This window comes from Berghia stephanieae, chromosome 4, assembly GCF_034508935.2.
Source record: "Berghia stephanieae isolate SIO BIC M18660-M18661 chromosome 4, UCSD_Bste_1.3, whole genome shotgun sequence".
Taxonomy (NCBI): Eukaryota; Metazoa; Mollusca; class Gastropoda; order Nudibranchia; family Aeolidiidae; genus Berghia; species Berghia stephanieae.
Genome location: NC_088363.1, coordinates 17,576,520 through 17,590,598, shown reverse-complemented (window position 1 = coordinate 17,590,598; position 14,079 = coordinate 17,576,520). Strand labels below are relative to the sequence as shown.

Sequence of the window (14,079 nt, the reverse complement as noted above, 5' to 3'; positions counted from 1 at the left end):
TTTTTATGATGATGTCCTAAGCAAGCGTCAATGTATTAGAAACGGATTGTGCCCATTTACCGGTCTGATAACTCAAAAATGACCCTTCGCCTCAAAACGGTATTAAGTCGGGTTGGTTAACATGTTGAAAATTGTATTTATATCCAGAAATATCAGTCTTGTGTTGAGTTTGTGTGTTTTATTGAGGAGAATGGATACCATATTTTAGGGTACTAATGCCAACAATTTATATTTTTGACCAGTTTAACATTAAATTCGGCTTTTAAACATTTGGTACGTTCCGACATAATACCGTTTTGAGACGATGGGTCACAAAAGGTTATGGTTTAACTGGTAAAATGGAAACAGGTAGATAGCCCTCAAACCAACACACACTATTATACATTACAACAATGTTAAAAACAACGAATGAAGTGAGTAAGAAAAGTGCCAGAAGACAATAGAGAATAAAAAGAGGATTGTCAAACCACAATAATAATACCACATTTGCTTTGAGCTTCTTGCAATTTAAGAAATAGTATCAATTTTTCGCTATATTGAATAGAGATTAATGCAGGTCTACAAACCAAATTGTTATAGACTCATTGTGCGTCTATGCGGTCTTGTGGTATGACACTCGCTTTCGGATCGGAAGATCCTGGGTTCGAGCCTTGCTCGGCTCAAAGTTGAATCCTTGGAAAAGGCTCTTTACTCACATACTCTAATGGTACTCAGGTGTAAAATGAGTACCTGGCCGTCAACAGTGTTGTCTCTGTCCGGAAAAAATTGTAAGATCGCCTAACAGGCGTCATGTCTCGTCCTAAATGTTAAGTGTTGCTGTTGGCAAGGAACCCCTTGTAAAGCTCTTTGAGCACGTTTAGTGGATATTGCGCTATATAAAAGCTCAATTAAAAAAAAAAGATCCATTTCCCAGGAGTCAACTATGCGCGCTCAGAGAGGGGCTCGAACTCGGTCCTAAACTGAGTGCCATACCACAAGGCCGTACAAGAAAAGGTAATTACCCTCAATTTTGAAATTTATTGCCATAAATTTCCATTTCAATCTTATTCACACTCCCACCCATGTAACAACCGCTTGGAGACTGTGGGTAACAAATGATCGATTGATCGTGCGGCTATGTGGTCTAGTTGTATGACTAACGCCTTCGGATGGGAAGATACTGGATTTTAGACCCGCGGTGCATAGTTGAGCCCTTGGAAAAGGCTTTTAACTCACATTCTCTTGCCGTACTCATGTGTAAAATAAGTACCTGATCGTAAACAGCGTGTACGTGCACGTCGGTCACCGTCTATGGGACTCTTCTTCACATGACGGTTTGATATCGCAATGAATAGAATGACGAAAAATTAATTTAAAGTTAATATGATCACAAACATGAGCGTTTTGTTTTTCACATTTTTTATAATTGGACAAGGGTTGGATATCGGAAGAAAACAACAACAAATTTTACAAACAACAAGAAAAAAACGAGAGCCAAATAAAAAGAAAAAAGATTTTAAAAACCGTTTTACTCCATTCGACTTGTATTTATTTGCAGGTCTGATAACTGAAATCGTTATGGGTTCATTGTTGTAATGGAAATACTCTCAAACCAACCGAAAATGATATATATTACAATATTAAAACAGGCCCATCATTGCGTCCGATTATCAGACCTGCAAATATGTGCACGTTGACTCCTATATCTTTTAATCTATCAAGTCGCATTCCTTATTTTGTTATAAAACATTAATTTAATTATTGACTTAGAGTCACTATACCCAGATAGAGAAACAAAAACCTATTACAACACATAGGCCTATATAATTTGGGGTATCGGACCTGCAAATTAAATGTGCACGTCGGACGGATCATATAATATTATATTACATATAACTTAAATAATCGAAACATATTTATTATAACAATTCGTGTATTCAATTAAAGCTGCCATTCAAAGTTTTCAAGCACTGAGTACTATAGGGAATGAGATTAGCGGAAAGTAGTGTCCCTTGATTGGACGTCACCTTACAGAGAGAACGTCAAAATGGTTTTGCGCATGCGATGAAGTGTCTCATGCCGCTTTCACCGGAAGCGAGGACGAGAGACGCATGCGCAAAACCAATATGACGTTCTCTCTCTAATAACTTTTCCGCCGGTGACGTCCAATCAAGGGACGCTACTCTTCCGCTAATCTCATTCCCTATAACATCAATATTTGACTCTTATACTTGTAATAAACAATCAGACAAATGTAAAATATAGACACGATGAAGGCGAGGCCGCCGAAAAGCGCAAGATGGACCACGGCAAAAAGGTAAACGTGTATGGAACACCAATCGTTTGGCTGATGAAGGGGTGCCTTGAATTTGGGGTACCATATTGAGAACGTCCAGTACATCCCTACTATCTGCCAACAAAACAGAAAGATGTTCAGGGCAATGTCGACTATTTCGGAGCTCCTGGAAAAGAAAGAAAGAAAAAAAAAAGAAAATGAGGGATGTTAGTATGTAGACATAATTGAAATAACATAAAATGTAATGGTAATAATAGCAGTAACAACGTTAGTAGCATACTTTTGAAAAAAAAAATGTCTTATTATGGAGCATATAATGTCGTATTACCTTTTCGCCCTGTTTGTGATGTGTTACGAATAATAATGATGACAGTAATATTAATGATAATAATAACAATGATGATGATAATGATGATGATGATGATGATGATGATGATGATGATGATGATGATGATGATGATGATGATGATGATAACAACAATAATAATAATAATAATAATAATAATAATAATAATAATACGACTACTACTACTACTACTACTACTACTACTACTACTACTACTACTACTACTACTACTACTACTACTACTACTACTCTACTACTAACTACTAAACATAATAATAATAATAATAATAATAATAATAATAATAATAATAATAATAATAATAATAATAATAATAATATAATATAATAATAATAATAATAATAATAATAATAATAATAATAATAATAATAATAATAATAATAATAATAATAATAATAATAATATAATTGCATTTCTAGAGTTAAGACTACAGGTCACATTTAAGTCAATTTTATAAACCTAAACAGTGTAGGTAAAATCCTGCACGCAATAACACACATCTCTCCTGCACATTACTTACGTACACACACACACACGCAAAGACAGACACGCATACACGCACACATACACACATACACACACATACACACACACAACAGATGGCGGAATTATAATTATTACTGACATTTTGTTCCCACGAGAGTCTATCATCCTTTAAAGGTCCATAGACGTAAATCTGTTTTTATGAGTTTAACTGTTTATCTTGAAGCGTTATGCCATTCGTCACTGAAACAATGCATCTAACTATAATACAAAATATCATCAAAGCAACATAATATTAGGTGTCGGGTTATGTGGTCTTATTGGATCACTCTCGCCTTCGAATCGGAAGTCCCGCTCTCAATGGTGCAAAGTTGAAACCCTGGAAAAGACTCGAAATTCACATTTTCTCACCGTACTCAGGTGTTGAAATGAGTATCCGATCCCTTAACAGCGATGTTTCTGTCGCTTATTTTTCGAAGATGTTTTTTTTTTTCATTTTTGATCATTACTTTTTACAGCCCACGGCTTCTAACAGCTTAGTATCAAATATCTCTAATCTGCCCATTAATAACGATTATATGGTACAACACCTTGCCTTTTGGTCAATAATCTATTACCGTTACGAGGAAGTAGTCATAATATTTGCTAGTACTTTTCTTACCTAACAGTTTAAAGTCACCAAGTCAAGTTTTCTTATCAGCACGATATTTTAAGATTGGTAATTGATTATTTTCCTTACAAACAAAGGTAAGGAAGAAATCCATCTGGTAGATTCACGTTCATGCATATTATTATTTCGTGATCTATTTTCTTTAACCAGTAAACTTCCGTACTCTGGAAAGACGCCTATTCAACTATTTGGCCAGAGGTCCTTAAAATTTGCGTCTATGCGGTCTCGTGGTATGACACTCGCTTTCGGATGGGAAGGTCCTGGGTTCGAACCTTGCTCGGCGCATAGTTGATTCCTTGGAAAAAGGCTCTTTACTCACATTCTCTTACCGTACTCAGGTGTAAAATGAGTACTTGGCCGTTAACAGCATTGTCTTAGTCTGAAAAATTGTAATATCGCCTACATGTTAAATGTTGCTGTTGACCAGTGACTCCTTGTAAAGCTCTTTGATCACATTTAGTGGATATTGCTCTATATAAAAGCTCAATTTTAAAAAAAAAATTATCGATCGTTTTAAATAAGACCAACATTTTTTTAAAATGCCTAATATGTGACTTGTACTTTATGAAATCTAGATTTGGTTCCATCTGACACTCTAGGAGACTTTAAAGAATGAAAATGATATGCATACAGTGTGATTAAACTGTGGAAATACGCGCTGTCTCGGGTTTGAAAGTTGTTTCTATTAATTTTTTTAAAACGAGGGTCATTTTAATCGATTGATATTTGAAGGACGAGTTTTCTGGCCAAGATCTTTTACCAGAGTACGGAAGAACACACTCGTTGCCTTTAGTTTATGTGCTGAATGTCATGGCATTTAGAAACTCCTTATCTTTTTAAAATAAAAAAAAAAAACGTTCTCCGTAGGTTGTTAATTTATATTGAATCGCAATGCAAAATAAATATTGGTAAAAAACATAAATTCTGCCCTTCCGCCATCATAAGATACCGTCGCCTAGGCATTCCACGAAGGAATATATGATGTCAACAAGAATCACTCATGTTGTCCAAGTGAGCAAATTGAGGGTTAATAATCTTGCCCAAGAAAAAAAAAAAACAACGAAAGTGCCTGAGTCGGGGCTCGAATCCGGGACCTTCCGGGTCACAGTGCAAGACCTTCACCACTCGGCCACTTCGCCCCCTAAAAAATTGGTGGTCAATTAGAATTTTGTTACACAGACCAAGAATTTTTTAAAGGGACGTGTGGCTCAGCGGTTTTGTCTTTGGTTTGAACCCGAAAGGCTCCGAGTTCGAGTTTGACTACCTGCTCTGTTTTGTGGCCTTGAGCAAGTCAACTCGCCTAGCTCACTTTGCGGCGCTGCACTGCGACTGAGCAATGGCTATTCTCGTTTTCCCTTGGAATAGATCCTAAAGACAAAATTTCCCTTGGGGATGAATAAAGGGAATTTTGATTTATTATTATCTATTTCATTTATCGTATTTATTATTATTATCATTTTTTAAATTTCATAATTTTTTTCACAAAAAATATGGAATCACTCAATTTTACGACATTCAAGGCATTCACTGACGGGCACGATGCATGGGAGTAACCAAACGTTACTTATTATGCCCAATCAAAAATCACATCGAACAGTATCCGTGGAACAGTCAATTTCGAGTACAAATATACTCAACAGCAGCTGTTGGATCTCTTACGCACATCATTTACATAATATAAGAAATCGATACCCGACAAATCTGTCGTCCTGTTTGAAATCGCGTTATCCTCTTTCACGTTTAAACAAATCCCTATCTTCCTTTTGACTTTATCGTGTTTTTGTATATTTGTTTGACAAAACACAATATGTCTAATATCTATACAAACAAGTAGCTGTTTGAAGGAAGTCATCTTAGACTTATATAATATGTAGGTGTTACACTTTCATTATATTTTATTTTGTTGTTTTACTAACACCCTATGGGCACAGTAGCTCTGTCTAGTAGTGTATCATCAATCGCCTTAAAACGATTTTATGTCTTCATTATCATCATCACCATCATCATCAGCATCATCATCATCATCATCATCATATCATCATCATAATCATCATCATCATCATTTCTCTCATCTTTTCTACTTCTTCTCTCTTCTCTCTTCTTCTTCTTCTTCTCTTCTTCTTCTTCATTCTCTTCTTCTTCTTCTTCTTCTTCTTCTTCTTCTTCTTCTTCTTCTTCTTCTCTTCTTCTTGTTCTACTTACTACTACTACTACTACTACTACTACTACTACTACTACTACTACTACTACTACTACTACTACTACTACTACTACTACGATTCCATAGTCTACAAAATAGACGAATCCATAGTCTACAAAATTCCGCTCAATTTGGCACCTCCTTGCTTACCAAGCAAACACATCCTTTTGTTTAAAATTCCAAGATATTATTACAGAAGGAAGTGCTTATTTTTTACTATGTCGTCTATCTGGGTTTTACTGTAATGTATTTTTGTTTTGATTGTTTGTTTTTGTTGTTGGCTGAAGAAGGGCTTTGGACACGTGCCCTATTTGGTATTTTGCTTTTTATTCGAAGCTGTTATTTTCCCTTTTGTTCATTACTTAACAATAGTCGAGAAGAATCTGCCGTGTAAGATTGAAGTTTTTGATTTATAAATTTTGAGTTAATATAACACGTCACCACTTGAGAGTAAGTTCCGTTTCTTTACTTTGAAAACTCCTCTAACTTTTCCAACAATATCATTTTGACTCTTTAATACGTGTTCGTTTCTTCGTCAGATTATCCCCGACATGATGGTGAACCATATATTAATCAGTTTGGAAGTGTTAAAAATACAAACAAATTTGATCTTTTACATAGATAGCGCAATATCCACTAAACATGCTCAAATCGCTTTACAAAGGGTCCCTAACCAACAGCAACACATAACACGAAGAACGAGACATGAGGCGATATTACAATTTTTTTCCGACAAAGACAACGATGTTAACCTGAGTACGGTGAGAGAATGTTATAGGATAGAACGACATCCTATCCACAGAGGAGCCAGCAATTGTTGTTTTAATGCTGCAGGAATCATGATAACCTCCAATGCAATGAACGTATCCTATCGAAGGGAAGTATACTTGCTTAAATTGAAAGCCGTTTTAGACGAAATTTATCTCTCATATACCAAATAGCAGACCGGTCTACTGTTACGAAAAATTCGTAGAAATACGAAATCATGACTCCGGTTTCCGAAATTCCTGAGCATCTCTAAGTCATTAAAACGTAATGAAAATAAAAACTGATGCCACTCTACATCATTTTAACGATTTTGAAGCGATTTTTTTAATCCTTGAGAAGGAAAATTGTTGATTTTTAAAGTTTATTAAGGCGACTGATATTTTGATCTCCTAAAACGAATTTTTAGATGTCAACTTGAACGGTCTGTAATAGAGCGCTGCTGTTTCTGTCGTCAGCAGGAAAAACAAATAATACAAACAAGAGACTTGAATGAAAATACACATCATAGAGTACGTTTGTGTATTCGTTTAAGTGGGCTTAACTAGTGGGGGCAAAATATCATCTCAAAGAAATCAGCCTGCTTAACTGGGGATCGAACCTTAGACATTCCTGATTACAGGTTAGATGTACTACCATTACCTCACATTGGTGACTAGATAGTTGGGAATGCTTCTATAGATAGAACGAAGATGACGTCACTCAGGTCTTTGTTATTGTTTTTTTTTTTTTTTTTTTTTTTTTTTTTTGCCATCCGCGTTCATGAGTAATTCTCAGTAAACTCTATTAGCCAGACTATAAACGATTAAGGTTACACATAGTTTTGTGTGTTGGTCCGATATACTTCCGGATGGCAATTTTGTGAGCTTCTTAGCCAAGCGCATACTATCTATAATATTCCTTTCATGACTCGACCTACCGTTGATCTCTGTCTAATATAGTCTTGTCTGAGGTAAAAGACGAATGTTTTCGAAGCCTGATGTTGACTCCTAGCACGTGAAGCGTCTTGAGTAGTCCAAAACAGCCGGCCACTAACACAAACACGGGTATGCGTTGCTCCAGCGGACACGATTCCAAGTACTTCAGCCCGGTGAATATGGCCGCCATGTAGTAAACAGCGATTAAAGCTACAGCCACGATTACTGGTACTGAAAAAAATGTTGAATAATATCAGATCAAGGAAATACAGATTGAAAGCTTCAGAAAAAATAAATGGTACTGAAAAAAGATAGTAAATAATATCGAATCAAGTAACAACAGATTGAAATCTACAGCCACGATTATTGATACTGAAAATAGATATTAAATTAAATAAAATCGTATCAAGAAATCCAACAGATTGAAAGCTAAAACGACATTAAATAATATCATATTAAGTAAGACAAGAGACTAAAAGCTATAGTCACGTTTACTGGTACTGAAAAATGAGAAATAATATCGTAACAAGTAATATCTATAACCGATAGAAAGCTACAGCTAGGATTTATGGTACTGACAAAAAACAAAAAGATATTAAGTAATATCATATCAAGTAATACAACAGATTAAAAGACAGCCACGATTACTGGTAATGAAAGAAATATGTTAAACAATATCGAATCAAGAAATACAACAGATTGAAAAGAACATTTCCTATTATCGTAAGTGATATGTATAATATTCTTGCTTGATTTTATTAATGGTATCAAGTAATAATATCGTGTCAATGGTGCTGATGATAAAATGATAATAATGAGGTAAATGCTAATAATAAGATAAATAATGATAAAGATGGTAATGATGATGATGATGATGATGATGACGACGATGATGATGATATATATATAATATAATAGAATAATGATAATAATAATAATAATAATAATAATAATAATAATAATTGCTTTAAAGGAAATACTCTCAAATCAAAGTGAAATAGTGTCCGCTCGCTATATCAATGTTAAACGAGCCCATATTTGCATCCGGTGATCAGACCTGCAAACATTTTCACGTCGTCTCAAAGCAACGCAAAACATTGTTCATTAAAACAATTTTGAATGAATCCCATAATTGCCTGTGATAATCACACCCGCTAATTGCTGCACCGAAGACTCGTGTTCACCAATTAAACTTAAACTTGAGCTTTTCTATAGGGCTATATCCACTAAACGTGCTCAAAGCGCTTTACAAAGGACCACTGACCAAAACGCAACTGGCTCGAACCCAGGTTCTTCCGATCCGAAAGCGAGTGTCATATCACAAGATCACATAGCTGCACAAGAAGAGGGCTGGGTAAAAACAAACAAACATTAGCCACTTCTTACTTTAAAGAGCTGCGTGGCTCCGCGGTACTGTCTTTGCGTCGCACCCAAAAGTTACCGAGTTCGAGTACCCCCGCGCAAGTCACCCTTTCCTAGCTCATTGATTTTTGGGATGGGTTTTTTTCTTGTATTTTTCTTTCATCTTGCTTTGTCTGGCACTGTTTCATACACACTTTTTCAAATCGCTTTTTTTTTCTTTAATCCAACGTAATCTTAACTACCCTCGTGTGGTGCCTTGGGTCCTCAACAGAGAGAGTGCAAGAATAGCCCAAGGCCAAGCCAGCGGGTCGTAAAAGGCGACTAATGGTTTGTGACTCCTTCTTTTTTGAGTCACCTGGTCCTCCAGGTTGGGGGTTGTCGAAAGGTTAACACCCCTTCCTATCATTGTTATAGTAGCATAGACGGACAAATCAAATCCCTTTTTATTTAGCTTGGGCGACCGAAGCTGAGTCTCTGCAATGACAGAATTTATGAAGGACAACAGACAAAGTAGAGAGGACTCCGATGACGTCTTCGCCAAAACAAGCAGCTTCGAATTAAAGAAGCTGATATACAGAGAAGTGATAAAACATGGAACGAGTTTTTAAAAAAGTTAGCTGAGGATAGAGAAATAAATATGGAAACTGTTTGTCTGTGGCCTATATCCTGACCCAGGGTGAAAAAGGCAATGATGATGATGATGATGATGATGATGATGATGATGATGATGATGATGATGATGATGATGATGATGATGATGAACCTTAACTAGTATATCTTAGTGGTAATCACTTACTCGTAACACACACGATGTCATTAACTCCTCTAATGAACTGGACCGATGTGTCCACGTCTTTGTTCAGCTCTCGAATCTGTTGGATTATTTCATTGGAACTGGGATCCGCTGAGGGAATAAAATGAATATTTTTTTTCTTAAAAATTATTTCACAACAATTTTACTTCTGTTGAATGACATGTTTTCCCTTAGTTTGCTGCACTGAGGAGATCAAATGTAGAATTTATATTCTTAAAAATGAAATAACAACAATTTAATGAAGTTCTGTTAAATGTCATTTTCCCTTAGTTTGTTTTATTTAGTTGTATTTGTTGGTGACAATAAATTTGCGAACAGACTATTGTTTTGAATATGCAGTTTGTACATTATGGCAAACAGACTGGGGAATAGGAAACACACATTGATTGAATATCCCGGGACTCATGTCATATTATATGAGTAAAAATGCATCAATGTTAATAATTGCTTGCTAGGCATTGCAAAAGAGGTCACGGAGGAACCATCAATTACAAGCGAATTAGGTTATGACCACAAAACGTGAATTATGTTTTGGCCCCAGCTGTTGTCTATTCAACTTTCAACTCATTTCGGGCTGTTGGTGCGACTTTGTCATCGTGTGGTATGACAATCGTTTTCTATCCTTGGTTGAGTCCCGCTCTGGGCGCCACAAAATCTTGTCTAAAAACGTTTATTTTTTATTCAGTGCAATATACACTGAATGTGTTCAAAGTGCATTACAAAGAGACCAAAGCTAGCAACAACACTTAATGGGAGTCAAGACGCCTATATTATGTGATATTATCAGCCAAGTTCTCATTTTACACGTGAGTAGGGTGGGGGAATATGTATAAAGATAATTTTTCAAGGACTTAACTTTGCTCTTATCGGTTGAGAATTATAGGATTGACGTTTGATGTAATGTATAAATTCAGTAGCCAAATACCGGAGAAAATGAAAAGCAAAAAATATAGGTCTTGTGGTGCTATTAGATGAAAGATCAAACAATGATTTATGTTTTTGTTTCAATCATGTGTCCTTCTTTATCTTTTTAGCTCCTGGTGTGCAAAGATGTATTTGTGACATTTTAAATATACAGCACACTTATCTCATTTGAGAATGTATCTAAGAAGTTCGTGAGATGTATGGTGTATCTAACGTTAAGAGAGAGAAAAAAAGAAAATTATAGAGAAAAATAATGGTCACTTATTGCAACCAAAGAGGACGCGAAAAGATTGGGGACACTAACAACGATCGCCCTAATTGTATTTTTATTAATAACCAAACGTAGAAATAAAAGTAAATGAAAAACGGCATCCAAAACCAAAGTGTTCATCTCTGATTGGGCAAGACTCTTCTATAATAATTATACATCTCCCTAGAAATAGCAACGGGCAATGACATCATGTTTACGAAATTGATTTGTGACGTCAGATTGTTAAGTGTTAATTTCACTGAAATTAGATTTTTAAAAAGAAACTCCATTTAAGCATTTTTTAAAATTGTCTATTATTCAGAGATAACAAAATCATAGTTGAGTGAGGGTAGAATAAAATATTTCTTTCATCTTGCGTTTTGGAATTTAAAATTTGTTCTCAAACTTGTTCAGCGATTGGGAACACGTCGAAATTCCAAAGAAAACAAGTGTGTAAGAATTGTAAATTGTATCACATGGTGGCGAGAGTTGGACGCTTGCCGCTGAAACAACTAACAGAATCCAGTCATTTGAAAATAAATCAGTGAGACCACATGATGTATTAGGAATACGGTATAAAGAATGCAAAACATATAATTACGTCCGCCCCTAGATTGATCCCCAAGAACCTCCCCTTGTTAAAAAGAGAAAGTTAGCACTTAACATGTAAGACGAGACATGTTGCCTAACGGGCGATATTACATTTACTTTTGGACAGAGCAACGCTGTTACGCCCTGGTACACATTTTACACCCGAGGACCCAACTATGCGCCGAGCGAGGCTCGAACCCAGGATCTTCCGATACGAAAGCGAGTGTCATACCACAAGACCAATAGTCAAATATTTCCCCCCACCTTTCTGAAATTTAAGTAATATATTATTGTTTTTATTGGGGTTTTTTATTGGCCGAAGAAGAGCCCGAGCAGTTCTGTGTTTGATATCGTGTTCCTTTTTTGAAGCTGGTATGTTCATGTTTGTTCATCACTTTTTTAAAAGTTCACAGGCTAGAACAATTAGAACAATGTTGCACTAACCAAAAGAATTAAGCCCAAGTGCCATTCTTCGTCATGATAATGAAAATGAGTCATTCCTGGTAACTTGAAACCGCCTGCAGTTCCAGTCCTCCGTCGGCTGGATGACATTGCACCTCCCCACATTCTAAGAGCTACTGCTTCCAAAGCCCAGAAATATAAACAGGAAATGGACCCAAGGCACCTCATCCATGATTACAACATAACAAGTAGACTGAAATCGAGAAAGAGCTTCATGACGGAAGAAAGCATTAACCTTTACCATGCAGCTGTATACAGACTTTCCACATGTAGAGGGTGGGGCAATCATGCAAATGAAGCCGTTGAAGATCCGAGAGAAGAACTGCCCTACAAAACTGGGCTCCCCAGGAATGAATGGGTAACACTGAACAGAGCACGGGCAAAACTTAGTAGAACAGCTGGAAGAATGAAAAAGTGGGGGCTGGCTGAGACTAGCTCGTCTACATGTGGATGCCCAGAGCAGACGATGGAGCACTTCCTTAGAGAATGCCAGGACGGGCCCAGCTGCACTGACCATGACCGAAGAATCTTCTCCCCAGATGCTGTGAAGTGGGTTCGGTGTTGGAGCGACAAGCTATGATGATGATGACATTGAGTAGGCTGCCATAAAAATAATATGATTCAGATTCGCCTATTATTGCTCACTTAATTCGTTTTATATTAAATTGACCTTTTGTCCAAATAATCTGTTGTACTTTTACCGTCGGCACTGACAAAGTACAGTTAAATCGCCTCTCATACAATACTTACCCAGAGCTGCCTGCCAAGATGTCGTGGACAATTGGGTCGTCAAAATCCGACTTCTTCGACGATTTGGCTTGGCTATATTCAAAGTCTGTGGAGAAATTAGTCATGATAAGAACAACTTAACCTTATAAACAAATGACACATAGTCTAATTTGTTTTATAGACTATAACTATCATTGCATAGAAAATCTTTTTTCTACTTCATTCAGTCCACAAGCACAGACATGTTTAGAAAGTCATGTTAGCTGATGTCTTCAGCAGACATGGTAATGAATGAAAAAGCTAGATCATTTACATAGCGAAATGTCCACTAAATGCACTCAACAACAGCAACAACAACAGCAATAGAGAGTTGGACGCTTGCCCCTGAAACAACTAACAGAATCCAGTCATTTGAAAATAAATCAGTGAGACCACATGATGTATTAGGAATACGGTATAAAGAATGCAAAACATATAATTACGTCCGCCCCTAGATTGCATTCATTGCTGATCCCCAAGAACCTCCCCTTCCTCTTTGTTAAAACGAACAGTTGCATTAAACATGTAATATGCATAATAAAAATAATTAATAAAATAAATATACTAATTAATAATATAATATTATAATAATAATCATATTATAATATTATAATACACAGAATATTAAAATAATTTATAATAAATAATAATAAAAATAATATTAATAATAATTCATAATATAATAATAAAACAAATAATAAATAATAATAATAATAATATTAAAATAAAATGAGAGATGATGTTTAGATGTGATGATGATGAGATGAATAATATAATACTAATATTATGAAAATCTATCTTTTAAAATAATAATAATAACACTATAATAATTAATAATAATAATAATAATAATAATAATAATAATAATAATAATAATAATAATAATAATAATAATAATAATAATAATAATAATAATAATAATAATAATCATCATCATCACCACAGTGTGAACAGAAAAGGCATAATAATATTACATTGACTCTATGCGGTTTTAAAACAGAGCCATTTCCCTACCACCAAAGTCATTCACCGATGAAGCTAGCAGACTTTACAAATAGTCAAGAGGTGAATAATCATAACTAACATTAACCCTTACCTGATACTTCTCTTCAACTGTAGCAATCTCCATCCTTAAGCATGACAGTATACAAAAGCCTTAAATTTATGGACGCACAGTTTTATCTGTCCTCAAGTTGACGAAGGATGAAAAAATGTAATTCTCTATGCAACATT

The 14,079-nt window shown here is 35.5% G+C and overlaps 1 protein-coding gene across 1 annotated transcript; it reads right to left on the bottom strand.

Annotated features, from left to right (window-relative positions):
- Positions 1 to 2,084: 2,084 nt before the first annotated feature.
- LOC144970136 (uncharacterized) lies at positions 2,085 to 14,072 on the bottom strand. Its single transcript, XM_078909390.1, has 5 exons — positions 13,943 to 14,072; positions 12,829 to 12,913; positions 9,834 to 9,941; positions 7,678 to 7,906; positions 2,085 to 2,441 (listed from the first exon to the last, which is right to left on the bottom strand). The coding sequence occupies exons 1-5, from the start codon at positions 13,973 to 13,975 to the stop codon at positions 2,183 to 2,185; spliced, it is 714 nt and encodes a 237-aa protein (XP_078765516.1). The 5' UTR covers positions 13,976 to 14,072; the 3' UTR covers positions 2,085 to 2,182.
- Positions 14,073 to 14,079: the final 7 nt, after the last annotated feature.

Bases quoted from the DNA above. Each gene is read 5' to 3' on its own strand.
- LOC144970136 (XM_078909390.1), bottom strand. From the start codon at position 13,975: ATGGAGATTGCTACAGTTGAAGAGAAGTATCAG. The intron at 12,914-13,942 runs GTAAGGGTTAAT...ATTTCTCCACAG, and splicing joins CAGTTGAAGAGAAGTATCAG to ACTTTGAATATAGCCAAGCC. The intron at 2,442-7,677 runs GTAGGTCGAGTC...TTTCTTTTCCAG, and splicing joins ATATTAGACAGAGATCAACG to GAGCTCCGAAATAGTCGACA.